The sequence below is a fragment of the Neurospora tetrasperma genome (assembly GCF_000213175.1).
Source record: "Neurospora tetrasperma FGSC 2508 unplaced genomic scaffold NEUTE1scaffold_1, whole genome shotgun sequence".
NCBI classification, from domain to species: Eukaryota; Fungi; Ascomycota; class Sordariomycetes; order Sordariales; family Sordariaceae; genus Neurospora; species Neurospora tetrasperma.
Window position 1 is genome coordinate 4,141,241 of NW_009799099.1, and position 27,302 is coordinate 4,168,542.

The following is a 27,302-nucleotide window of genomic DNA, read 5'->3' on the forward strand; positions in this document are numbered from 1 at the left end:
ACCTTCCCGCTCACCAGCGAAAATGGCCAGTCTACTACACTCCAAGCACGATCACCAGTCAATTACCCCCCAGAATGAGAAGGGCGCTGGATAGTCAAGCAGAGGTTGCTTTTATCGGCGCTGAAAATGGTCGACGGCTTGGTTCGTCTTTATGGCGCTTAGAACGATTTGCGAACAGAGAGTCCCTCCCCTTTCATCAGGGTATCACGTCGAAAACTGAGACCGTTCTGGCTATTCGAGTTCCAGAGGAGACTATTTGGGCCTGGGGACGCAAGGGTACTGCAAGCCAGTTATTACATGGCTTTGAGGATTGTGAAAATGCCTAGAGTCGATCGAGGATGAAGAGGATGCTCGGCCGTTGGTTTCGCTGGTTGATGAGCACAGTTGAGCTTGCTTAGTCCTATAGATTTACATATCAGAGTTTCGGGTCATCCTTACTCCTTATCATCGGCCTTGTTACCTCTTGAGCTACTTGTTTGCTGCTTTATTCGATGCTGGCTATGCTCTGATCTATGATTTGCATGCTGTCTCGCTCCTCGATATCTCACCCATTGCCTGTACACCTTCCCCGTGCCGAGCGCTCTTGCACCGCTTGAAGTCTTATCTCCTTGGTTCGTTTCCTTGCGGCGTTGATCAGAGCTGACAAGATAACCCAGGCGACAACATATCCCGGAACGAGACGCGCAGCGTTAATGGAGAGTACGGACAGTGTAAGTGTGATCCGTTACCGGGTACTGAGTTAAGTACCTCCACAAATGATGGCCCAAGCCAGGCTGGAGGATAATATAGTCGCTATGGTCCTGGACATATTTTGGTCGACGAGTATCGAAGCTAAGGCTGGCCGGGAGCAGCAAGGAGTCTACGGGGGTGAGTGCTGAATCAATCACGTGAAGTTATCCCTCCCCTTGTCTGGTACCTATGTTCTTTGTCGTGATGGGGTAACGAGGAACTCTAGCACACCCAGCATGATGCAGATCGGCTTACTCTCATGAACAGTTCATGTTGTTCTTGTTACATTTCCCAATGGTATCTCTTTGCAAGATTCGGGCTCTCATGAAAGACGATTGAGAGTCCACCTGTGAAATTCTTACTTGAGCCTTCTTTCACCTGTCGCCACGAGCAGTGGCACTTCACTGAATGGGTTTCCCACTCATTGTCTCCAAGTCGTTCGAAGACGACCCAATCCTCGAATCCGTCTGTCCGCGATTTAGTTCGCGCAACAAAACTCACGACTTAACCAAGGACAATAACTACATGAGGCGCGCGCCTGGTAGGCGACCACCTTTTCTTGGATCTCTTAGCTGCACCTAAAAGGGGTAAATTCCCAAGAATCAATCGACCATCAGGATTGGCGCCTTTCCAAGCGGTTAAGCAGGAGGAGGCTTTTTCGTCGGCGACAAACCAAACACGTCTTACTCTTGGCACATATCTCGTCAGTGGCTTTTGCTTCTCTCACACTCCCGTTGGTGATCATGACGATGATTGGCGTTATATGATCGACCACCTTGGGTGTTAATCCTTCGGTTCTTTCTGTCGTTGTCGGTCCAGACACGAAGAACGACTTGCATCATGAGTGGTGAACGAGGTCTGCAAATGGACGAATGTCAGACCGATGTACGCTTTTCTTTCCGTGCGTACCTTCCTCGATCTTAGCCAAGTGGGAAAAATGGATGAATGGCCAACTACCAGCTACGTATTGTCAAGACATTCCCTTGCGTCCCGTCCAACGGAGATGGACTTAGCCTTGGCCTGCCTGAAGTATTCTCATCTCAGACGTAGTCGGCCCTGGATTTGCGGCAGCGATGAGGTGAATCGTTGAATGGCGGCAAGGACGGGTTGGACGAATCATAGCATTTACAGTAGGCATTACTTGGAACTCGAGCAAATATCGGAATAGTAAGCCCATATGGATATCTCATACAGGGAAGTGATCAAACCTGGTGATGTACATATCCCCTATTGGCCCCCTTGACTCCGTCGGCATCTACCACACGTTCTACACACTTGGCGTAAAGCATTACTTGTACGAGAAAAATGTAAAAGGCCATATGACGGAGTTTACTTTTGCTCGTTGTCGGATGATGGCCATTTCATCCTCTTCTGCAGATCATTCGCAAATGGCGTTCGTAAAAGTTGAGTTCTTCACTTCTGATTACTACACTTTTTACGTCTTGCTTAACCTGTCCCACCTGATTTCTAATGGAAGGTGGTACCTAGGCATGCTCCGTAATTGCCAATGATTGACTGTTCCTTGCTCATCAATCATCATCTGTTCGGCAATCGTAGGTCGTTGTTCCTCCAAGAAAGCAAAAGGCTGAAGTTCAGTTTACACGGGAGAAAGAAACATCGCCACTGGGCCCGGGCATGAGAGACGCGCGACTCCACCTCACGATAATAGCTGATTAGGTTCTGCCCTCACAAGGCCAGGATGGCTGGTGTCGGTCTTGGTTACCTAGGAATGAATTATACAAATCGCACACATTTTGTTCACCGCGGCACGGCAGCTGCAAAGCAAACGAATGCGGCAAAAATAAGCGGAAAGAGCGTGCTGATTCGGGATCCAAAGGTATGATCTGATCGAGTGGTGTGCAAGAACTTGAAGTACCCAAGACTTTGGTGATCCGGGGAAGGAGCCAGATGATACTGTACATACCTACATAATACGTATCTTACCTATCCGGTCCACTGGGTTTAGACTCGAGGATGCGGGGTGGCAAGGGTCCAAAGAAGTCCAGATCTTTGACACTATTTTCAATCTTGCATGACTTTGACTTGTACATACCTTTGGACATTGGTATGATTGCCTGCGGGATAGGCTTATCGGACCAATACATATAACCTCAAACCCTGGTTATGGTCAAAATCCTCGTTCGACAGGGGCATGGTCTTGGTCCAAACTGATCTATAGACGACTAACACCACTAGGATCTTAGCCAGGATTCGGAAATCCGCACCTCGTGGACATCTGACCGACTGAGCTAATCAAGAGCCGCCTCCGAAGATATTCCTTTACCATGCGCCTCCTCGAAATTGCTCCGAGCCTATTACAATCAGACCAGTTCAAGTGCCGGGGTTTTTTTTTTTTTTTTTTTTTTTTTTTTTTTTTTTTTTTTTTATTTACCGCTCGGAACGTAAACCCTCTGTTAGGTGTTGTGGTGACATGTATTGGATCAGTTGGACCCTTCAACCTTGGAACTGGCCGCCCAATCTCATTCCTCCAAAGTACTTAACTGAACCGAAGCGGTCTCAACTCCGCAATTGTGGCTTGCGCATAGTAGGCATGACACTAGCTTCGAAACCTCGTTAAGGAACCATTCGGGAATGAGCCCGAACAAGACAAAGACGTTGAGACTATACACTGCACTAGTGTAAAATGGCAGAGTGGACGACGGCTGGCAAAAGAAAAGAGGCCATCGGCTGTTAATGGTCTGCCCCGGGCCAAAGTACACCTATACATACCATGAGCGTCTGGCCAGACTGAACTGGAGTGTCCCACTGCCTCCCCTTTCCAGAAATGGTGGTGGCGCGGGGGGAGGGGAATGCCGAACCATCCAGCTGGGAACCGAAAACTCGTGTGAATGCGAGCGCCCAGACTGCGCTCAGAATTTAACATCGATACTGCAAGGTCGGACAGGCCTACGTGGGCTTCGCCTCATCTGTCCTTGTCCTTGTCCCTGTCTTTAGTTCCTGGGACCCCTATAGGTCTAGATATCTGGATGGGACCCTGAATAGTGGCGCATAGATCGATTGAGGAAGAAGGTACATCTCTGGGATCATCAGAGTTGTGATGGCCTGATGGAGATCCCTTGTCCCTCGTTTAGGTTTACAAGCGTACAACAAGATATCGTGATACGAACGAGGGCAAGATGAAGACGTCACTCGTTGAAAACAGTTGTTCAGATCGAACCGATGTGTATAGAGTCATGTATCTCGTCCCGGGAAATTGGGTCCCATCGTTTGTACGACCGGGATGCTCAGCATCCGGTATGTCAGTGAAAGGAGTGCTACTAGAAATATCCTTTTGTGCCCAGGTATTGCTTGCTAAGCCGTTTAGAAGAGGGCCTATGGTATGTCGAAGAAGAAAGTTTGATCGGTGGCCCCCTGGTGTGACTATGTAATGAGGCCTCATTCTGTGGCTCGATCGAGGGCGTACAAAGTCGGGACGTCATGCTGACATTCCGGATATCTTGTGTTGAAGAGTACAGTAAGCATCACGGGTGCTTGCCGAAAAGTATTGCTACCTATTCCGCTATGTACGAGTGTCTTCGGTGTGTCCCTGGCTTGTGTAATGTACCTAGCTACCTCTATTTCTTTCCATTCATTGGTGCTCTGCTGGAAACCTCAACTATTTGGGGAAGGATGACACAAGAGCCAGACAAGTGTCTGACAAAGGGTATCCGAGCCTCTCGATGGTGCATAGGATTTTCTGATGTCGAGAACGTATAAAAAAGAGAAAAAAAGAGAAAAAGAGAAAAAAAGAGAAAAAGAGAAAAAAAGAGAAAAAGAGGAAAAAAAAGAAAAGGGAAAAATGAAAAAGAAAAAGGAAAGGGGTACGCTTCAGTTAAGGAAGCAATACGGAATTCAAAATGTGTCATTTTTGCGAGACATCCCGGATGATCTGGAAGATCGATTTCACTCTTGGGGCATCCGGAGACGGCAGACATCCCTTTGCCTTAATTCTATACCGAAGAGTGGCACGATTCTCGATTTCGAGTATCTCGAGTGGTTTGAACGTTGAACACAGTGACCTTCATCCAGAGTGGGGAGGAAGTATTGACTTATGTGAAGGAGGGGCGCCATCGGTTCACCGTGAACGGTAGCCGACATCATGATGGATAGTCCCGTGTTGATAGTGATGAGAAGACCGGGCAAGGCGGGGCCGTCCAGTAGTCTAGGCACTCATGGTAACATGGAAGCCAACAAGCTTTTCCATGTATCCTTTGCTGTCATTTTCCATTACCCTTTCTGAGGCCGGCCTTCCACAAACGGGTAGAACACCGAAAGGTTAAAGCTCAAATCAGTCATGTCTCCGGGAGTGGCCCGTGGTAGGGACGGGCGGCGCCGGGGGCGGAGGCGTGGAGGGACGGGACGATGGTACCCAACAGTCAACGTCGCAACCGGCGAGGCCGAATGGAGTGACGAGAGAAGCGCACCAGAAGTGACGACCAAAAGTAACACCTAAAGTGTGATATCTTCTCAGAGTCTTCCGCCCACTTTGGCCCAATGGAGTACTGGCATCGCTCACCGTGGATGGCGAGGAAAATTCCCACGGCCGTATGTGTTGCACAACGCACTTGAGATTGAGAGCCAGTGTCAGTATCGTTTGGCTCGCAAGATATCACTTGTCCTCTTGTGTTGCTGAGTTCCCCGAGGGAGAGTTTGACGGGTCGGAGCACACTTCCACTTCCGTATAACATGCCATCCCGTCGGTGTTGACGAGTGTCTCCAGGATGATCACCGTACATCCCGTCCATCCTGCACCAGACTTTTGTTCAAATAAATTAATTTATTCGGGGCCTGAGCACCAGGAACCGTGGTATTGGTTACGGAACCCTTGCAGCGATCTGATCGTCCAAATATAGGAACCGATGCACATAATGTACGTATGAAGACTTCCAATTCTTTTGTGGTAGACTTAGTGGTAGGCTTTAGAAATCAAGGCAATAGGGTTGGGAAGTCTCTGGTTACCTTCCGACCCCCTTACTGCTCATGGTGGTGTACTGGGTTACTACTGTCAAGTTGAAAAAGGCCGCTTGCAGTTTGTGCGACATGGACTTGCAACAAATAGAACTTGTCCGATGTCGACTTCAAGAGATCCAAGGTTGTACTATATTGTCACAGGGAGGGTACACTTGCACACGTGACTGGTATGTCGCCTTTGCAGCCAGCAATTTTCTTTGCTTCAAGCTGAACGAGACTGGACTCTTTGATGGCAATTATGCGATGAATCGAGGATATCTGGCGACTTTCACAAAGGCGTTGGACGGCGGGATGGTATGTATTATTTGCATGTCAAATTCGAAATGGAAGTCGTTGCTGCAATGCTGCGATTGTGGCTGGTGCCGGCGCTATGTACACTAACACAAATAGACTCCACTCAAAGCACCACTGCAACAAAGGGGCCACAGCGCTACAGGTCTTATCGCGATGAACTTCAGGCTAGGCAGCAACTTAAAGGTACCTCTACCTACCTCTACATACTGCGTACGTACAGTACGTACCTCTAGGTTACCCACCCCCCTTCCCCTCCTCGGAGCGTCACATTTCTTCAGATTTTCCACTTTCTCATTCCGCACTTGTTCGTCACAGCCTTGCAACCCAGAAGACCCCACCTGCCATTGCATCAAGTGGAATGCAAGCAAGCCTAGTCTGCGTCCTGATAAGCACCAATCTTGTCTGGTTTTCACGGTCGGCGAGAGCCCCGGATCGTCATTCGGAAATTTTCGAACCTCACCGACACAGCATGGGCCCCGAGAGAGTGGGGGTCCGGCAGCCGGGGGAAAGTGGAATCGCGCTACACAAGTGTTGTGCCGGTGCCGTTGCCGGGGGAAGAGAGACCCGCCCACGGACATGGCCAACTCGCGGACAACTCGCCCTTTCTCCTCCGGCGATGACACTTGCGAATGTACAATGGGGTAATCAAGAATTGACTGGCCGTCGTTGACAGAAGAAAATATCACACATCGACCAGCGTCAGGTCTAGAGGTGTCAGAAAGGGGGGGGATCTGCGTTGTTAAGGTTTGCTGTCCATCCCTTCTCATCTCCCATCACCCCTCTTGGGTGCTTTTGCATCAAGATCCCTTCTTGACAGGCCACTCGCCCACTCTTCGACATGGCACGGTATGTAACTACAATTCCGCGGGTTCTCTAGCCCTTTTCCGTGCCGCTGATGGCTGCCTACCCCGCGATAGGCAATTGCTTGATGGTTTGCTCACGGGACCAAGGTCAGGCTGGGCAGCCACCGCTCCCATCTCACTCTCCTCTTCCAAGCGAGCTCATGAAACGAGATGCTATTCCTTGAGAGGTCCTCGGCGGGTTCCAAAACAAGGGAGATAACCTTTTGCGGACGGGATCGAATGGCTCTGCTTATCATGGTATTTTGGTTTCCTGGTGCGATATGCAGCCTCCCGTTATTCTGTGGTTGGGAATATCTCCAATGCGACGGGCTTCTAGTATGACGACCCCGTGTCCTGTTGGGGTTAATGCTGTGTTCCCTCTTAGTTGGAGATTAGAGTTGCTCTGGCCCCCAGGACTGCACTCTGCTGTGGCCGAGATTAAACTTAGAAACCACCACTTACACTACGAACAGGACTTGAGGTTCCCTATGCTGATGACGGTACACCAGTCTTGGCTTCATCTCAAGGTCGATACCCAACTTGTGGGTGGCTTGTTCACTACATACACGCAGCCTGCATCACAGATAACATAACCTTGGTGCCCTCTTTCTGTCCTTGAACAATGGCATATCGCCAACATGGCATCGAGGCAGGGAAAGAGACTACCATGGTCCTGGATACCTATTCTATCCAGCCTCCTTTTGAACGCTTCCACGGTCACCGACCATAGAAATCCTTGGTTCTAGATTCCTCGCTCACTCGACTACCACTGCGACTCTGTCTCGTCAAGTCACCAATTCCAAGCCAAGCCGCCAAAGCCTCCATGCTACCATGCGTACCAAGGCCCGCGGCTTGGGGTCCGTCTTGGCAATTGACGAATCGCGGGAAGATCATCTTCCCCCTCGCCCTCTGCTTTCCCCCCCTCGTCCAGGGCCCTTGACCCTTGTCTGAAAAAGGATGGTGCCCTGGTGCCTTGGCTTCTGCTTGGCAGCTTTCCGTATTGTCGGGCCCGAGAAGCGTCACGGTGCAACTTTCGAAGCACACCATTGGCTTGTGAAGCGTCCAGGGCACAAGTGGGAGTGAGGACTGTGGGCCTGGGTCGTTCTCTCGTTTATGTTTTCCCCTTTGGGATGATATCCCTGGGTTTGGGCATTGCGTGGACCCTGGAGCTTGTGCAGAGTGGGAGCCATACACAATGTTTGTGAGAAGTATCTTCCCAACCTCGTACGTCGTCCTTTTAAGTTATGTTAGACTTTCCTTTTGGTAAAAAGGAGAAGTTGAGATCCTGGGTATTGTTGTTGCGATACCACCTCCTGGAAGGTCGAGCCACGGAGCCAACGGACCATGGCGGCGGCCGCGGCGGCACAGGACACGGCGAGAGGCGTGAGGCGTCGTGAAGGCGTCAAACAAGGTTGGCTCCTTGCAGTTGCACATCGAGCTCACAAGACGAACTGACTGCTTGAAGTTCATCGTTGATGGCCGGGCGGGAAGATAGACACCAGCAAAGAGGCAATATCTCGCCCAGTGTGCTCTTAAACAAAACCGGGGGATTATTGGTTATTACATTTCCACGTCAACAACCATCTCATTTCCTCTGATACCACCTTGATGATGTGATGAGAATGGCCTTACAACAGTCGTTCAAATCGCTCCAGAGCTTTTCGTGGTTCCCCTTCCCTGAGATCAATCAGGCGGCCCCTTGCTATGATCCATTGTATGCAATAACTCCGGTCGCTCATCCAAGCAAATAATCTTCGCAGCGTAACGCCTCTGATGGTCACTGTCGTCAGAGTGCATGTTTTGGGCCAGTTACTTGTCTCTGGCACGCCAATCCGATGATGATTTTCAGAACCTTGATGGCCAGATCTTCGTGCCTTGAACCTTGGGTGAACCAGGTACGGCGTTGTGTGCCGTCGATCCTCAAGGCGGGTTTTCTGGTGATGTAATTTTCATCACAAAAGTAGTGCACATAGTAGTGTCGTGACTTTTCACAGGGGTGTAAAATACTAGACAGTCTGTTGTCGCTTGTCGCCAAACACGCTACACTGTAGCATGGTGCCGGGGAGGATTGAGAGCCTGCTCTCACATTTGAGTGTGCGAAGCGGCACCGAAGATCTCCATGCCTCGACCCGACTCAACCAACTGAACATCCATCGAGCCTGCTCGGGTGGATTTCTGACCGAGGTATCAAAAATAAGAAAAGGACTGTTTGTGGATGATGGCGAAGTCTAATTGGACAAGAAAACTCGAAGCACAAAACAGTAGCACAAGGGTTCAGCGACCCCAGAGCACCGCAATCGTTACCCGAATCGGATTTGGAGTCGCATCGCAACAAAACACATCCACTTCTTCAAAGTTACCCATCCAAAAGATTGTCCGTGTGCCCACTGCGTCGTGGGTTTTTGGACTGTGAGGCGAGCGATGTTACACTTGCACTGAGGGAGGAACCGGGGAATGGTAAGGTGATTTTTACAAATTTTCCACGAATTTGAATCTTACTTGCAGCATCTCACGTGGAGCCTGCTCCAGCTTGCCCGGCCTGATGGTGAGTGGTTCAAGTGCGGTGATGGAAAGGGAAATTGCGACTTCCCTTCTCTCCCGTCCCGTCTCGCTGTTCAAAGCAGTCGCGACATCTACTCGGAGAGACATCGGGGAGTGGTTTCTAGTATCCGGCGTGCCGCGGCGGACTAAACCCGAGATCAGACCAACTTACTAACATGCGACCAGCTGGTGAGGGATGATGAGGATGCAATGCAAGCGAAAGACACTGACGAGCTGAATTGCGCACCTCATCTTTTCCTATTCCAAGGTACCGTCACAACTCGCTTCATCATAATCCTCGCCAAACTCCCTAGCTCCGGCGACGACAACTAACTGCCCGTGCCCCGCATCCCCTCATCCTTATCTTCTCTCGCGCGCTTCTCACGTGTCCTATTCAAAACTGTGTGAAGCGCCCCAACCGGCATTGTAAACCAACCACAAAACGATAGCTTTTGGCCAAAGCCAGGCAACAACAACAGGCATGATCACTGCGCCGGACCGGCAGATGAGAGAAAGCCGCCACTGGAGCCGGGTGCTGGAGTTTAAGCGCAGGTACACGGCCAATACTTACAGGGTTTCCAATCCCACATGCTTTAACCCGTATTCGTGTCTTCTTTTGTGCATGCTTACGGCGTACGGCGTAAAACCCTGGAAGGACCGCCGCAAGCATAGAAGGAGGCACTGGATGGAATGAAAAAAAAAAAAAATGTTCATTTCTACGCCGCAGGATTGGGAAATGACCCTTGGCCCCTTGCTCACTTCCATCAGTCTGGACGAGCCGAGTTCGGATCTTCGAAGGGAGGAAGAAGAAAGTGTGGACTTGACACAATTCTCGTTGACCCCCTTATCTTCCACGATAAAACGTAGCCCACCAATCATTGACAGCAGGTCAGGTTTACGTGAGGTCAGCAAAAGGTGAAAAGGATATGTACTAGACATATCAAGTAAGGAAAAATTGAACCCAAGAAACTCCGCATCCGCACAAACCGAAACAGACCCCGAAAACTAACGGCCCGCGAACGTACCTACCTACTGTTGGGACACACTGGGCTCAAGCTCAAAGCGCTTGTCCCGACCGTTTGGCCCGACCGTATGGGGCGGCGCGCGGAGGGGCTCGCGGGGAAGAGCTGCTCACCTTTCCATCGCATCACCTGGCTGGGCGGCGTGGGCGGGCCTGGCGGGTAAGACGGGTCGGAGCCGCGGTCTCAGGCACGCGGGACGAGGGGCGAGGGAGGACCACTTTATTCGTCGCAAAGCAAAGGGACTGCCAACCCCCTTTTGCAAACGTGAACCCGACTTCGGAATGGCAATTTCGTCCGTTCGTTGTATGTCTTGGTTAGGAGTTTCTCTGGCTTATGTTGGAAGTGATCTCAACTTCGGGAAAAACGAAGGCGATGAGTAGGTAACTTTGAAAATTCAAAGAAATGCCACTGTAGTGAATGAAAAGGGGCTCTTTTTTTTTCGTCACCAACTTTCCTACGGTACGTACTGTGCACTAGACTGAGGTTGGGGCTGGACTGCCCGTGGTACCTTATAGGGCTGAGCACTGCCTCAATTCACGACATCCAATTGCCACCAACGACATGAACCTAAAAAATAAAGCTTGATTTGACTTCCTGCGGTAGGTAACCATCTGATTTAATTCGATCTTTGAGTCGATCTGATTCAAGTTATGCTCGCGTTGGACAATAATCCTGAGGCTTCCGAATTCGCATCAAAAAGTGCTGCGATACTCTTTATTGTGTTGGTTGAAATGTTGTAAATACCTACCTATGTGACATAAAGATACGCCAAGACCCCTGAGGTGAAATCTCGATTGCTTCTTTTGGTCTCGATCATGCTTCATGGGGAAGGAAAGTTGCCAAGAAAATCGTTTCAGACATTGTGATTATGAGATTGTCGTCGTCGTCATCATGATATCGGAGAAACTCTTGGCTGTGAGAGGATCGTATATATAGTAGGTAGTTTGCCTTTGGAGAGACTCCGGTCCGGCTGACTCGTGTGAACCAGATACGAGAGTCAGAAAAGAAACCGAAGTGAAAGTCCCACGATAGGAGAGATACAGAGTTCTTGGCCTTCTCAGTTTCTGAGTCTGTACGACATGTCGAACTTGCCTCTAAACAAGCCAAGACCGCTGGATGACTGGGTACCTGCGCCGGATAGGGGGGAGGAATGCATGAACTGAGATAGGCTAGACAAGCTATCCATGACCAAGGAACAGGAACTTAATATCGGGACTTTAATGACCCCCCTTTTTCCTCTCTGTTTTTCTGTATCGAGTTCGCGAGGCTCCGCAACAATATCCCAGTGGTGTGGATGGATGGATGTACCTTCCAGTGATCCCGGCTGCTTGCATCGCGATCCGGTCATCGGAATGAAGATGATGTTGCAAATGATGTTTGAGTGGAACTGCAACTCCTATTATAGGACACCCCTGAAGTTGAGAGACCCGGTATAAGTGTATGTGAGACTGATCGTGGAAGGGACATGATATAGGTCTAGGGGTTAGTTAGGCAGCCAGATGACCTTTCCAATCTCAACAGCAACAACGAGTGGGAGCGAAGCCGGGGATTGGTGAAACGAGGATGATGTCTGGTGAATTTCATCCTGGGTTAGGAGAGCTATATCAGCCTTGTTTCCTGTGTGTGTGAGGGGCACACATACGGTGTAAGGTTGTCGACTTCTCCCCCCTGGTATTATGATATAATCCTTTTCCTTGAAACCGCGTGGAAGGCCAGTAAACATCCGGTGACTTGAAGTGCGGTGTCGACAACATGGAACTGAACAGGGCCTCCATGGCTATACAAGAGAGATCCCTATGCTATAATCGCGTAATACTGCTGATCCAGGCCATTCCGACCATCCCCATAGGCCACGGGATGTGCTATAATACCGACAGCCCTGCTGTAATATAGGTGTGATTGCGGGTGTGGTCCCGGTGCGGGAGCAGCGTAGGGATTGTTGTCTGACAGACCCAAGACCAAGGGAGGTTGCAGCGCCTGGGCGAATCGTTGCTTTTTTTGGATTTTACCTTTTTGGCTTCCCCACACAGAGTGACATTTTGCATCATCTTGGGCCCCTTGGATCACAACGTAAAAGAGCCAATGACAGCTTACGATTTGGCGTCATGCAGCCATGAGCCACGACTAGACCTATCTGGGAACGCAGCGATGGGATTGGTCCTGATGTCGGCTGAACGCAACGCAGATCTTGACCCGGTTCCACTGACGTTACACGTTGTGATCTGTACCAAAAAACCCAGGGTTTGTAGCGTGGTGGTTTTTTTTCTTTTCTTTACCCACTGCGTGCGTGCCTGTGTCTGCAATGTTTGTCTCGTGAACAGCGAGGGACGGAGTTCGGACACGGGGACCGTGATGGTAAAAGACGGAGCCTGATGACAGCCACCGTGGTTGTCACCTAATGTTATCGGACAAATCGCAGCACGATATGAATGGATGACTGTACATACCGTCTGATACCAGCATGCATCCATCCAGTATCAATTCGAGACGGCCGTGCTCTTCAAGTGCTTGTGCCCCTACCTGGGTCTTTAACCCACCACGGCACCTTATCACTCTTCGAGTTCGGATTCGGAGCGGGCGATCGACTCGGAGACCTGCAGTCCGGGCGGGACAGGACGGCGAGATGACTGGAGCCCGGCCTCAGAACGAGAGTTTTGTCCCTCTGTGTTGTGTTCCACTTGCGTGGGAGTCAAAGTGGGAGTATGGATGCGATGGGGCCCGGCCTTCTCCGGAGGGGGCGGAGCTTCTCCATGTCCATCGGCCTCAGTTTCGAGATTTGGGGCCGAGGTTTGCTAGCTACGAAAGTGAAGCCCTGTTGCAGTGCCCCTGTCTCTGGCGGGGCAGGCTTGTCTGCATGTCCCACTGCCCCGCCCGCACCGGGCACTGTCCGTCCCACCGCACGAGTTCCAGCACCTTGGGGTCGCCGGGGGAACGGTTCGTCGTCGTTTCCGCCCTCTCCGCCCAGGAGGTTCGGGGCTCAGGCACGGAAAATCCGCCGATCACGGGTCTGGTACATATCTTGTTTTGACTCGGCCTGTCGAGCAATTGATCGTCAAAAACCTTGGTACACTAGTATAATGAACACATCCCTTGGTGTGAGGTTGTCTTTTTCTTCCAGCAGCCGAATTGCCGGTTGCACCACCGCGGAGCCTGTCATTTGCTTTCTGCAAACTGCCTTTTCCCCGTAACGACGTGGGCAAGTTCGGTGCAGTGCAGTCCATGCCAATGATGCAAAGATTACGCTTACAGCCAGGCGCATACGTAAAAGAATATCATGGACTACTCCGCGACGGGTTAGGTACCTAGGTACTATTGCGGCAGTAGAACGAGCCAATTGTTCAAACTGGTTCGCTGCGAATTTGCATTTTCATTTCCAGAGTTTTCCCGCGGATGGCGATAATGACGACGCCTTGAGGAAAGCGAAAACGAGGCTAGTGTAGCGAGCGAGGCTCCGCGGTGACATTGGGTTTTGTTGCCTTTTGTTTCGTTTGGTGTTGAGGATCTGGGGATAAGGTCACGGTGCGTGTGAAAGTTTCAGAGCAAACGAACGCAGCGACTACTGTACCTACTTGCAGTGTAGGGGAATGTCCATAGATATCGAACGAACTGCCGTTCGAAACCAAGGGACAGCGCGCTAGATTGTACCCTTTGTGCATGCCTACCTCTACGTATAGGTAGATACTTCAGTCGCACGTTAGGTAATGAACGCCGCGTAGGTACGAGGAAGGTGCAGACGGGCGTGCAAATTGTGCTTGCAGAACTTGAAGGCGTTCGTTTCTTGCCTGCTTCCATGTTCATCGGTTGCTGCCAATGTTTAAACTTTCCAGAGCAAGAACTGAACATTTCGATCTTCAACAAGAAAAGAGCATGTTGACCAAACATGCCACGAGGTGTTGAATACCTTAGACGCCGTCCCCTCTTCTTCACGTTCACCACTTTTGTTAAAATGGCAAATTCGCAAACTCCTCTTCTTGTCCACTCGCGCGGTGGAGAAGAACCATTTCTCAATCTGGTCTCGACTGTCTAGTCTACCTAGGTAGGCATCGGCTCCGACTCGCTTGAACCGACTGTAACAAGCGCAAACCCGCCAGAAATTGCAAATTGTCCTTTCTCGTGCATTTCGAATTCTTGACCGCCAAATAAGCCAAACCCACCAACTCGACGATGAGGCTCGATTTTGCGAAATCGCTTTCGATGTTGCCTTGCCTGTTTGGGAGAAGCGCATGTGCACACACAATGTTTGGCCCCCATCATGGCAGTGTCCCAGTCCGTTCACCGGTGCCCACGATGCCCCCCGCCCATGCCCCCCCCCCCCTCCCCCCCGACGCGGCGCTCTTTCTGCCCGACATTCTCTGCCATGTACTCCGCTTTTCGTCGCTTGGCACTGCACCGACCAGGACAGACCAGGGACCACGGATTGCAATCCGGACGAATACCGGACGAACAGCAGGCAGCGCGATGCGATGGGAACGGGTTACCGAGCGGAGGGAATCTATGCCCAGGGCAAGTTCCGCTGTTCCAGACTCGCCGTGAAGGCCCCGTGATAATTTCACAGTCTCGAGACGAGATTCCACATCACGGAGCACCACCACCACCACCACCCCCAGATACTAGCAAGCCGTCTCGGGCGCAAGATAAACTACAGTACATGACACATCATCGTGGAAAGCAAAGAAAACGTTCAATTATGGTATCGCGGATGGTAGGCCATCACTAAGCTACACGTCGAAGCCACGATTGCAACAAAGAAGGCTTCCAGGTTTTCCGTTTGGTGATGGCAATAAGGCTGTGCACCTTATTTTGGGGTGCACAAAACACACATTGAGCAACACCCTTCTGCCCTTTTGGCCCTCTAGCGCACTGGCCGTCTACTGTTGCCCGCAGTAGTAACACCCATCCGCGCTGGCTGCAACCCCCTTGATTTCCATTGGTGGGGACGGGTCCCGTCACCAGCAGCCACCCCAATCAAGTTACAATCAACCCTTTCAGTCAGTGGGTGATGAGGACATGTCAAGCCACTGCACCATTGCAGCACCCAAGGGCACATTGCAGCGCCAGTCCCTACGGTACTACATGGAACCATCCGGGCGCTGCGGGCGGCAGGCTTGCACATCCAATATGTCGGGTATGCGCAGCGGCTTGCACGGCACCAGGAATGCATAAAAATATCTTTTGATTTCCCTGACTTCAGAGGATACGGCCACCTTCACGATATCATGACCACGACCACGACTGAGATTGCGACCTTGAGTCCCTACAACTGCGACCAGAACAAGGCTGGGCGCATACCCATACAGTCTACGATGCGCGTCAAATCGTATTGGACGCCAGTTTGAACGTTGGCGATCGTGGACGGCAGGTTATTCTTGCGTTTTGGCCACTGAACTTTGTCTCTGGCAGATCCCTTGGAGGCAACAGGCAGTCTTTGGTCTGGCAATGGGACAAGCAGTGACGGAAGAGTGCCACTTCGGAGGCTACAGACTCGACTCGAGGGCCTGATGTGCGGTGGTGGGCTCCCCAATCTGGTGCCTTGTCCGCGAGACAACATCGGTAACTACCTAGGTCTGCTACCTAGCGTACGACTGACTGAACTCCTCCGACCCGGCTGTGTAACCGTTGAGACGACTCGTGGTTCACCCGGCTACAGTACAGTGTGCCAAAGCAAAACGCCCATGATCAAGTTTGTACATGTCTTGGAGTAGACAAAGTGATGGATGCAATTTCCCTACGTTCGGATGGCTTCCGCTCAAGACAGTGCTTACACCCAAAGACACAGTGGAAAAGTGTAAAATGCGTAAGAATGAGAGGCCTGAGGCCGAGATATAGGATGGACACAGCACCAGCGCCGTCTGTAAAGGACGGTGCGTGGATCAAGCTACCATGCTAGAGTCCCAATAGCTCGTGCTGTCCTCCGAGGGACAACGGATCCAGGCCTCGTGGGTTCTGCCTCGTACCCTCATTCCTCGCCTGTCCACTGCATCGGCTCTTCAGGAACCCGCACTTGTATGATGTTCAGACGAGATATGACTGGCTGTTCGGATCATGAGAGATGGAAAAAGAAAAAAAGATGGCAACAAAAACGACATCCAGGGGCGAGAACAGATTTGCGATAGCATGTCTCGCTTCCGGATGCTCTCTTGAGCTCTGGGAAATGCTCGATAGACGGCATCCCAATTTCCAAACCGCGAGCCCTTCCTGGGCATGGACCAGGGACAAGGTCCTTAACCTGGTCCGGATACATATGGGGGAGATCAACATCACAGGAGACGGGAGCTAGACTGACAAAATGACCAATAATTACACAGTCCAGAACCCCAATCCCATTATCTTTATTATCTTGATGGTGGGCGAGAAATGGTACCAACTGGCTTGACTGGGTAGTTGCCCAAGTCAACCCACGGACAAGTCAACATCACCAGTCACCACCTCAAACTAGCGATCGATATTCGGGGCCCCTGCTCCATACTGTGCCGGTCAAGAGGTCGTCTTGAACTCTTGGTGGTGTCGCTGTGTCGGTATTTCGTACGGAACAAGCATCGCACATACTAAACGGTCTCTCGAGAGGTCTCGCCAAGTCGCTTCGCAACCCCCTCTCACCCAACCACACTATCCAAAAGGGCTCGTGGGTGCGGTCGTCCAAGTGGCCGAGTTGTGTGGTCTGTCGACGATTTGGGACATGGGAAGACAGGGATAGCCGGTTATGACGACGGTACAAGGGTACCTACACAGTAGTTCTACGGTCGGCGCCCTCAGGAGCATGAGCCCCATTCAGTGGATGGGCAGCAGGGTCGATGATGGTGCCTACCCTCGCTACGTAGCTCCCAAGAAAGTCTCTCGGTACACACACCTTTGTACCCTGCCCCCTCTCTCCCACACCAGCACCCCCTGTCTCTGGCCCCCTAGCCCCTGCACCGTCTCCCCTGTCCCTGTCAGACTCTGGTGTTAGTACATTCCCAATGCATGTACTACGCCTCGCTCGCAGCTCGCCGGCCACTGGAGCCCTACCAGATCTCTCATGCCCACCGAGCTCCACGCTCCTCCGGGATACCAGCAGTTCGTAAAAGAGGCTCCGGCTATATAGAAACCTCACACGCCCCGATCATCTTGAACTACGCCTCTCTTGCCCCTTCTTTCACCATCAGCCCAGGAACAAGAGTGTTTACATCGACTGAAGCTTCCGACGATTTCCCAAGTTGGATAAGCTCAGCACGGAGGATCATAATCAACACTCCTTCCAACTCACTCCCACCCAAACACTACGACAAAAAAACAGTAAGGGATTAGGACTGATCCAAAGACGAAGGGTATTTTGCAGAATCAAGACACTCACATCATCCGATAATCCGACACATCGATCATTACCACTCAATATCATCATACCACCACCAATCACTTTCATCCGTGTTCCCGTACTCACCACGACCCGAGGTCTAAGTCACGGTCTGAGACTTACTACCAAGGAACCGCTCCCTTTAATCGACTCCCGGCTTTCAATTGCGCCTTGTTATAAGTTAGCAGTTGCGAACTATCCAGTCACTCTGTGTTCGAAGACCTTGAACCAGTGAATACACTTGTGAAGGTGAGTGACTGACGGACCGGATTCCCAGCGGAGTTTGACTGACATGCAGATTTATAGCGAAAGGATTGTGGCTCATTGTTAGCAAGCCACCATATCTTCGACGCTTCTATACCCATCATTAAAAATTCCTGCTCCGACATATGGCGACTGCTCGCCATTACGAAGCCGACGAATACACGATGCATTACCCAGAGCCCCCGCAGGGAGGAATGTTTTCAACTCCCGTAGATATGGGCATTTCCCCTGAATACTACCCACCCCGATCCCAGGAGTACACAACATCGATGGCCTACGACCAAAGCACCACTTTGTATGCCGATGCGCCGTACAACATGTACCATGCGAAGTCCCCCAGCCTGTATCCCGAAGACTCCAACCTAAGCGTCGATAGCCATAGCGCATCCTCATCAAACGCCGGCTCCCCCCTCTCGAACCCTGGCAACCTAGCCTCGTGGGGAGCTCCTTTGGGCCCCGGTGTGAGCCCCGGTATTGTCGATCAAGGCGAGTACTTCCATGGCAATGAGTACTCATTCACGCCTCTGGATGGCTATAACCCCAATTTCGAATTTTCGGTTCCCAAAGGCCCCGGCTTTGTCGGTGAGTTTGAACAGATCCCTAGATCTCATTTTTCGCCGTCTCAGAGCCTTCCTGCCCCTTCCTGTTTTTCTTCCACATCCTATACCACAACAACTAAGACTGGTCTGGTCCTCGACACACGCTTGCCGACAAGCTCGGCGACCCATTCCACGGTTTCAACTTCGTCTTCAATGGCTTCCAACCCTGTGCTTTCTTCTCCTGCCACTTCTACTTCTTCCTGTTTCCCTTCTCCTCTACTCTCTGGCCGGGGTAAATACTATGCGGACCGAAGGCCGCAAAATTCTCGCATGGTTTCCTCTTTCTTTACTCAGTCAAGCTGGCATTTCGTTCCTCCCCTTGATTCTTCGTGTTGGTTTCCTCTGTCAGATCTTGAACTTATTTACCAAAAAGCGGACTGCTGACTGCTCACTCACAAACAGACCCTTCTTTGATCCACCCCGAAGTTCGATCGATGGCTATGCCCAGCTACGAGCAAATGTACCCTGCTCCTAACTCCGCATATCCCGGCTCACCTGCTCTTTCCGCATCCCCTCAGCTCCGAACTGGCAGCACGTCGCCTTTCCTACAAAACAACAACTACCCGGCATACTCGCCCTTCCCGGCACCTCTTGAGCCACAAAGAAGGCAAAGCCTGGTTTCGTATCAGTCCAACTTATCCGAACAACCATACAGCGGAGATGAAGCTTCAAAGGAGAAGCAGAGGTGTCCTCATCCCGAGTGCGGCAAGACCTTCAAGGATTTGAAGGCTCACATGCTCACTCATCAAACAGAAAGGCCAGAGAAATGCCCCATTGCGACATGCGAGTATCATGTCAAGGGCTTCGCGAGAAAGTATGACAAAAACCGCCACACTTTAACACACTACAAGGGAACAATGGTGTGCGGCTTCTGCCCGGGCTCCGGCTCAGCGGCCGAGAAGTCGTTCAACCGCGCCGACGTCTTCAAGCGTCACTTAACAGCCGTCCATGGTGTAGAACAGACACCGCCCAACAGTCGAAAGAAGACTGGCGGTGTCAACGGCGGCAACTCTGGCAACAAGAAGCTGACTGGCTACGCACCCGATGCCACCGGCAAGTGCTCGACATGCTCTCAGACCTTTAGCAACGCCCAAGACTTCTACGAGCATTTGGATGACTGCGTGTTGAGGATTGTGCAACAGGAGGACCCCACCGAAGCCATCAATGCAAAGCGGTTGGCCGAAGTGGAAAACGATCTCGACGTCCACAACACTCTCGAGAAGAACAACCTCCCGACTACCACAACAATGACCACCCAGATGGATGACATCGATGAAGACGAAGATATGGTCGATGAGGATGACAACGAGGATCCCGTCGGCGGTCGTGGACCCAAGAGCTCGCCTTCCAGGAAGACCAAGGGCAATCCCGCCAACGGTGTGCAAAAGTCCCGAGGTCTCACCCACTCCCGCGGTGGCGTCGCTCTCCAAAGCAAGGCACGCGGTCGAAAGAACCGCCGCGATTACCCTTCCAGCTGGGGCTTCGACAAGGGCCAGATGACCATGAAGAAGCGTGTCGTCGCTGTGTTCGATGGACCCCGTCGTCTGGCCAAGGACGACATGATGCTGTCGACCGAGCATGAGGTGCGCATCAAGCTCCAGGATGGCAAGTCGTACGTGACGGATCTTGATGTCCAGACCCTCAGGAGGACAGAGGGCTTCCTCAACGCGACTGAAGAGGAGAAGGGCCCCTGGATTTCAGATGACCCGACCGAAGAGGAGAAGGAAGAGGCGAGGAGGCTGCTAATGCTGCAGTGACGTAACCAACGAAGTGGGGTCAGGCTGGACGAAAATAAAAAAGCTTCTTTGGTTCTTCTGATGTTTCTTTTGCTGTCGGCGATGATACCATTAAACTGGGCTTTGGGTGGTGTTTCAATATAATGATGGAATGGAGTTCAAACTGGAGGAAATGATAGGGATCTTTTAGCGACAACAAGAAACCACAAGAAGGTTTCTCGATCTATATCTTTTTGTTTCTTATGTATCTTCGGCCTCTTGGTTTGTTACAATTCTTGGGCAAGAAATCGGTTGGAAATAGGCATAGGGACGGGATGGGATGAAGAGAGGGGTCTCTTCCTAATGAATGAACGAAACAGACACAACAACTGGGTGGGCGGCACGGTCGGTGGTAAACCGGGATTGGGAACAGGAACGGAGGGGTCAGGGTTATTTATACCACATATCTGGGTGGATGGGTGGATGATTTGGATAAATGCCAACGTCCTTGCCGAAGGCGGTTTTTATGTTTACCATTTTTATTCTCGATCATATTCTTGTTACTCTTTCTTGAATTTGGTGTCGAGCGTCTTTCTCTCTGTCTCTTTATGTATGATACTTGTAAAGCCGTATACCGACCTGCGATGACTGATACCCCCTTACAAATTTGATCTTTGCCAACATCCAATCTACTATGCTTTCCCATTGACTGACACCCTTGAATCTTCCCGGCCACTTCGGCGCGCTTAACAGCCGCCCTTTCTAAATGGCTTCATCAAGTCTTTATCTGCTTATATACACAAAGTCCGGTATCAAGCCCTACTTGCCATTACAGTACTTAAAAACAAATGAAATATTCCCTTTGGTCGGCTTGCAGTGACATTCGAAAGAGACGGGGAAGTAGCGCGTTGAGATGAAAATCGATGGTCTCGCATAGGTGGGTTGCACTATGGCTATTTCAAGCATCATCGGGCCAGTACATCATACCTCTAGTTGAGACGATGGGAGTCCTAGGACCAACATTGTCTCTAGCTCGACCATTCCCGCTCTCAAGAACGTTCCTCATGACCGATGCGACGGGGTTCCCAAAAGCTTTCCATCAGCACAACCTTATCCTGCCAACGTGGAGATGCCTGGTGATGGCAGGAAAGGACAACCCTGGGTGTGACTGCACTCGGTGGGACGGCTCAATCTTGATACTATCAGTTCTCGAAGAAGGCGATTGAGACCGAGGACACTCGCAGGTGCAAAGGGTTTATTGTCGCTGCAAGATACGTAGTGGAAAGTCATCAACCATCCATAAAGCAGGGCAGGTACTCACCAGATTTGAGATTGTTCAGATTGGCGCTTGCCTTGTGTTGGTCGACTCGTTGCAGCCACTCTTGTCGTGGAGACTGCAGTGGTGAGGTTCATTCATAACAACAAAGAGGAAGGTGCGATTGAGCGATTGAGCTAAGCATATGATCCAGGTATAGAGGCGGAAAAGGCGGAATATGCCACTCGGCCTTGATGATGACCGCGGGGTACTGTAGTCAGCTATAGATTGCAAGTTTTTCTCGTTTGAATTGGGCGAATTCGAACTCCCCAACATCTCGGCAAGCGGCATTAGCACTGCCTGTTTTCGCTTCATCCGCGTTGGCCACACTTCGGTCACCATCCAATAACTTCCACGCAGCACCCGCGATATAGAATCATTCATCTCCATCAATTCTCATGGCTCTGTTTTCGCATTCCCGTCCCCAGTCCTCATTCTCCAAACTCAAAGCTGACTCCAGACACATGACTTGTGTCTGTCTGCCCCGCAGTCTTTGCATCCGCTCGTACATAGGTAGTCTCGGTCATCGCTCAACATGCCAGATTGCGGGCATGTATGCAACTCCCACCAATATGCACGCTTGTCCTAATCGGAAAACACTTTTTGCTCTTCTTTCCCTTTTTGAACCACTCTTTACCATTCTTCTGAGTGACTTGGCAAGGCTGCGTGGTGATAATGCAGATTCATGTGGTTGCCTTGCCCTCCTTCCCGATCACCCGCAGTTCCGCGAACGTTACACTTTTCGCAAGGCTCTCGAAGTATTGCCGAATATTGGCCAGAAAATCAAAGACATACTGGCGACACATCAAATTATAGGATCCAGCCAACGAAAATTGTCAAAAGGGCACCTGGGTCTTTCAATGACAGGTAACCGGGGGCAGTGAGCGCAACCACACAGCCACTGCGCTGCCATGCTGTCAGACCGCCACCGTCGAGCCCAACTTTCCTCCTCTACCTTTTCTGCATGTTGATATTCGCAACGTTTGCTCTTCTGCAAATTTAGTTTCTTGGTCCTAGGATTATAGATTCGTCAAAGCGGTACAGTACATCCCGCTTGTATTAACAGCTTCAGAAGCATCATGAGCATCAGCAACAGCAACTAAGCTCGGAAGACTACTAATAAGATCCAACATCGAGTGTCACAGGCATTCTTCGACCAATCGTGTTTGCATTCGATATTTCACCAAAAGCGCCGGCCGCATGAGATGATCCCCTCCGTCATCCGTCGACCATCACCTTGAAACATTGACTCCTAGTGAGGCTCTGCGTGTGACCAACGCCACGGGGGACTTGACGGTTTCCATGTACGGTGGGCAATTGGCCTACTTGCCCTCTGTTTTTGGAGCCTCCTCATTTTTTTTTTCTCAAATTTCATTCAGAAAACAAGTCAACTGGTGGCTACGCTCCGTGGTATTGCTCGAGTCTGGACAGTCCTGCCGAGCCTGGAGTGCTCATTTGGCCGTGTGCCAAAGATAACTGGCGTCAAGCATGAACTACAATGGCCAAGATCAATGGTCCGCCGGATGGGTGCCTACGTCCTCAGGCTGGTCTAACACCCCAGATGAACATCACACTGGCCAACAGGTCGACGGGGTGGAAGATCTTATAGATGGATTTGGCGCAACAAGCATCGGACACCAGCAAGTCTATGACCAGAATTCAGCATATCACATCCAGACATACCAAATTCCTGCATATCGATATCCTCAGCAACAACCGTATCCCAACACAGTTTACCAGCCCCAACCTTTTCCGCACCAACAATATCAGGCCACGCTATTTCCAAGCCCAGGTTACCTAACCTCCACATATTCGAATCCTGCATTGCAGGAACAGTTTCTTAGTCAGGCGGGCTTTAGTCAGACCTACAGTACGGGAAATTACACACATAGATCACAACCGGGCTACAGTGGAGGTGAGTCCAAACCAAGTCTACCCACGCTCAACTTGTTCCTACCTAATGCCAGTGTAGATCAACTCCAAAGCCATGCAGGACCAGCTTCTCAAGATCACACACCGACTTTCAGTGACAAGGGAAAGCCTTCAGAACCAGGAACGAGATACAAGAATAGAGGCCCTGGTGATGGGAACAGAGACAGGGGTAACGGGAAAGGCAAAACGAACAACAGAGGTTATTCATCGAATTTGGGAAAGATCTCGGCCGAACCGGACGATGACGAACCGTTTTTCGAAACGGAGGACGATTTACAAACGCAGACCAACGGAGGTTCTCAGACCAGCAGTCGTTGGAACGGAGATGGCGGCCAACACCCTGAATGTATGTGACACTCCAAAGCTTTGAGAGCTACACTAATACCAAGTTACAGCAACAGGTCAGGTTACGTCGCCCTCCGCAGAGAGTGCCGAAAGCAGTAATGGGCTCAAATTTGGAAATGGTTCCAATGCTGGCGTCTTTTTTCCGGACCCTTCATCAGCTACAGCATACGAAGATTCGAACAGTCAGCAGACCATGCTGCCAATGAACCTTGCACTAAGGGCTGGGTATCTACTACCTCTAGGCCTTCCTTCCGGTGCTATCGATTACAGCGTGTCGACGAACAGATCAATATCTGGTCCGCTTGACCAACGTAAGTACCTCAACCAAACGTGCCATATCCACCGACTCTTCGCTGATAGCCTGGGGCAGGCTACAAAGTCCACCCTTCCTCAAAATTCAACCCAGGGTCGGTAAGTACATCATATGTTCTTTTTTTCTGCAAGTGTGGGCTTGTTTTTGATTCTGTTTCCAGGTATTCAAGATTTTGTGGCCAGAGCCCGCTGGTGTCAATCTCAACGAGCTTTCATGTGAAATAGAGAGGGATCTTGCACAGGACCCAACCCACCTGTTCTACTCGTCCATCCGGCGTTACATCGTCGTCGGAAACGACGAAGGCAACTGTACCTGTGTGTAAGTCACCAGGTTTCTCTCGTAGTCTCAATATTGTGGCATACTAACACAGCCCAGACCTATTCTGACATATCTCAAAAGAGGATGCAGCAAAACGGGCGTAAAGCCAAGGCAACATGGCATCGCCTACCATGTCGGAAACCAGCCCCAGAGTCTGGAAGGAGAACCCCAGCTGGGGTTCGAGCCAATACAGATTGAAATGCTGGATTCGCCCCACGAGACTCTGGCGATGGAGTCCCGAGTCAACTACTCGAAGCTTATGACGATCGAGCACAACTACAAGGTTTTCTTTATCGGCCGAGTCACCCCGGAAGACTTCAAGGACATAGTCATACCGGCGGTCGACGCTTGCTGGAACGCAAAAAACCGAGGCATGACTAGCGATCATAACAGACATATATCGAGAAGCTCAGTCGAGAGATAGCGTGCCATTGTCTAGGTTCTCGATACCAGGCTGGAGTGTTACGGAATGCCTAGTATTTTGCAAGAGTACCGTGTAGACATACTTATTTGCGTAAGGAGAACTGGAGAAGAACCATCTTTGGATACCTAGAACCTGTCTGAGGACCGGCAGGATGGTAACCCATTATCTACGTTGTCTCTGGTTTCAAATTTTCTTTTAATTTGCCCATGGATAGCTGGCTCATCTCGATAGTTTTGGTTTTTTTTTACGTTCATTTGTTACTGTTTTCTTCCGCGCGCTCTGCTTAACCAGATTGTACTTCTCTGAAAGCGCGCCAAGACCGACACACGCAGCGGACTGAATGTTTTCACCTTTTCATGGTCGACTCTTAGTCAATGTCTAAGGGAAACATGGATATTTCGTGAGCGAAATACAACTTACTATACGTTATCTCTTCGATTGTCTTTTGTATTTCCTTTCCGACTAGGGACAGCTATATTCCTGGGCCAAAAGCCGAAGCATCTGGGATGGATTGGGTGATGAATGTGTCTACATGGATCGATAAGCGAACGAGTGCTTTTTGATCGTGTATTGAGTGGTACACTCCTTGGGAGCTCAACCAATATACATTAGAAGATACCTAGCAGGTATGTAACTTGGTTTGCGGATGCATATCACGACGAAAGGAAGGAGCAGTTCCTTGTATGCGCTATATATCAAGAGTGTAGTCCAACACTGGCAATGAATGGCCTGACCAAAGTAGGAACTGGTATACACCGTACCCAAAAACCGCCAAAATTTCGCAAGGGGAAGCACACCGATCGATGATCATGTTCCATGTCCCACTTAACATTAGTGAGCCGGTTGGCCGGGACCGGGATCGGGATCGGGACAGCATGGTGGACAATGGAGACATGCTTGACATGAACTCCGCAGCGGTCTTTCCATGTCTCTTTAGCGGTTGTTAATCACGCAATGATTTTCCGGGGTGCAGTGACTGAGGAAGATCGTTTTCCGTAGTTTAGCTTGTATTTTGTTTGTTTCATGCCATGATTTGTTTCATATCGTTTGTTACACCTTCTAGAGGCGCTACGCCTGCAGTGAGAGAGAGACTGGTTACAAAGCAAACGGCTCGGATTTCAGCCAGTGGTCTAGACTATGTACTAGTCCTGTCTCTTCTTCCAAGTATGGTACCAGGATACATACAGTACCGGCGCTAAGATAGGTAGTGCTCTTTGCTGAATGAGAGAATAAAGTAGAGAAAGAATAAATGATCGGTTGACATTGTCGCGGTAGGTATGCCCATACAACAAACCACTAGGAAAATAGCAACATGGTTGATATGTGACTAACGAATATGGTTTGGAAGGGTAGTCTAGAAGTGCACGCACCGTGTTCTTCCTAGTTCTTGGTAGCAGTTATATTGCTTGATGGCTGCTAGTACGAGTGTACGACATTATGAAACCAACGACACGATAAGGGAAGAGGGCGTACGTGTACACCACGAAGCCGTCCTCGTTCTTGTCATCGGATACATCCTGCTTTGAAGATGTTGGAAACTTGTCCTGTATACTTTTGGCGCCACTGTCAGTGTCACTTCCCCGGATCGAACTTGTCATCTTGGGGTTCAGCTTGAACTTATCGAATGAACATTGAAGCTTGGCGAGGACTGCCTGTCTTCTTGTTGCAGAGTAATGTGCTGAATTGGGATATACATAACATTAGTATCTTGTTTCTTGCCTCAGATAACCAGATTCAACCGTTTATTCAGTATCCCATCCTATCATTCCCATCTTTCCCGACAACTATCTCATTTCCTAAATCAGAACAACTTGTTGAGATTGTGAGGTTCCCCCAGCTCCAGACTTCTAGAGCCTCGGTTATTTCTTTCGTTATCTCGAATTATCTGATCATCTAATCTCAACAGGCCAGGCCGCCAGCAATGCCCGACATCCACTTGACTCGGATTATATCCACCTTTTGTGGATAGCTGCGAGAGATGATTGGCTGATGAAACAAGATGGTGGAGATATCATGAGCAGTGGAGCTGATTGATAAATATTTGCGGTTGTGATCAGTCTAGATCCCCCTGCAGTGGCCGCCCGCTTGGGGATTGTACAGTGTGAGGTTGTCGGCCCGCTCGTTGCGGGCAGCAGACGGTGCTACAGTGGTAGTAGTGCACCGTGACTGCAGTGCTAGAGAGCTGTTGGAAAACACCGAACTCGGAGGTCCCGAGGTTGCTAGCGCCTTTTGAGTGACGGTTCCAAAATCCAAAGGGGGGGCTTCATGCGTTTCTTGTCAGGACTGCAAAAGAAAATGGACGTGAAGGAATCGGTTGGTACTGATCGTTGATGAAGTCCAGTCTGTGT

The 27,302-nt window shown here is 50.5% G+C and overlaps 6 protein-coding genes across 6 annotated transcripts; all 6 read left to right on the top strand.

Moving 5' to 3' along the window:
- Positions 1-9: 9 nt before the first annotated feature.
- On the top strand, positions 10-485 carry NEUTE1DRAFT_116038 (uncharacterized protein; the record flags this gene model as incomplete). The annotated part of the gene is made up of 2 exons (XM_009850027.1): positions 10-141; positions 179-485. 2 exons carry the CDS (start codon positions 75-77, stop codon positions 340-342), a joined length of 231 nt encoding a protein of 76 aa, XP_009848329.1.
- Positions 486-5,597: 5,112 nt separating this feature from the next.
- On the top strand, positions 5,598-6,639 carry NEUTE1DRAFT_107752 (uncharacterized protein; the record flags this gene model as incomplete). The annotated part of the gene is made up of 4 exons (XM_009850028.1): positions 5,598-5,603; positions 5,668-5,994; positions 6,091-6,213; positions 6,310-6,639. 4 exons carry the CDS (start codon positions 5,598-5,600, stop codon positions 6,637-6,639), a joined length of 786 nt encoding a protein of 261 aa, XP_009848330.1.
- A 2,415-nt stretch (positions 6,640-9,054) lies between these two features.
- Positions 9,055-9,710, top strand: NEUTE1DRAFT_98358 (uncharacterized protein; the record flags this gene model as incomplete). The annotated part of the gene is made up of 3 exons (XM_009850029.1): positions 9,055-9,245; positions 9,342-9,381; positions 9,564-9,710. 3 exons carry the CDS (start codon positions 9,055-9,057, stop codon positions 9,708-9,710), a joined length of 378 nt encoding a protein of 125 aa, XP_009848331.1.
- Positions 9,711-14,686: 4,976 nt separating this feature from the next.
- Positions 14,687-15,735, top strand: NEUTE1DRAFT_98359 (uncharacterized protein; the record flags this gene model as incomplete). The annotated part of the gene is made up of 3 exons (XM_009850030.1): positions 14,687-14,758; positions 15,389-15,395; positions 15,440-15,735. 3 exons carry the CDS (start codon positions 14,687-14,689, stop codon positions 15,733-15,735), a joined length of 375 nt encoding a protein of 124 aa, XP_009848332.1.
- Positions 15,736-18,157: 2,422 nt separating this feature from the next.
- Positions 18,158-20,751, top strand: NEUTE1DRAFT_120248 (uncharacterized protein; the record flags this gene model as incomplete). Its single annotated transcript, XM_009850031.1, has 2 exons — positions 18,158-18,575; positions 18,995-20,751. The coding sequence occupies 2 exons, from the start codon at positions 18,158-18,160 to the stop codon at positions 20,347-20,349; spliced, it is 1,773 nt and encodes a 590-aa protein (XP_009848333.1).
- A 2,359-nt stretch (positions 20,752-23,110) lies between these two features.
- Positions 23,111-24,986, top strand: NEUTE1DRAFT_58405 (uncharacterized protein; the record flags this gene model as incomplete). The annotated part of the gene is made up of 5 exons (XM_009849056.1): positions 23,111-23,900; positions 23,950-24,210; positions 24,270-24,310; positions 24,373-24,530; positions 24,621-24,986. The coding sequence occupies 5 exons, from the start codon at positions 23,111-23,113 to the stop codon at positions 24,952-24,954; spliced, it is 1,584 nt and encodes a 527-aa protein (XP_009847358.1).
- Between the last annotated feature and the right edge of the window lie 2,316 nt (positions 24,987-27,302).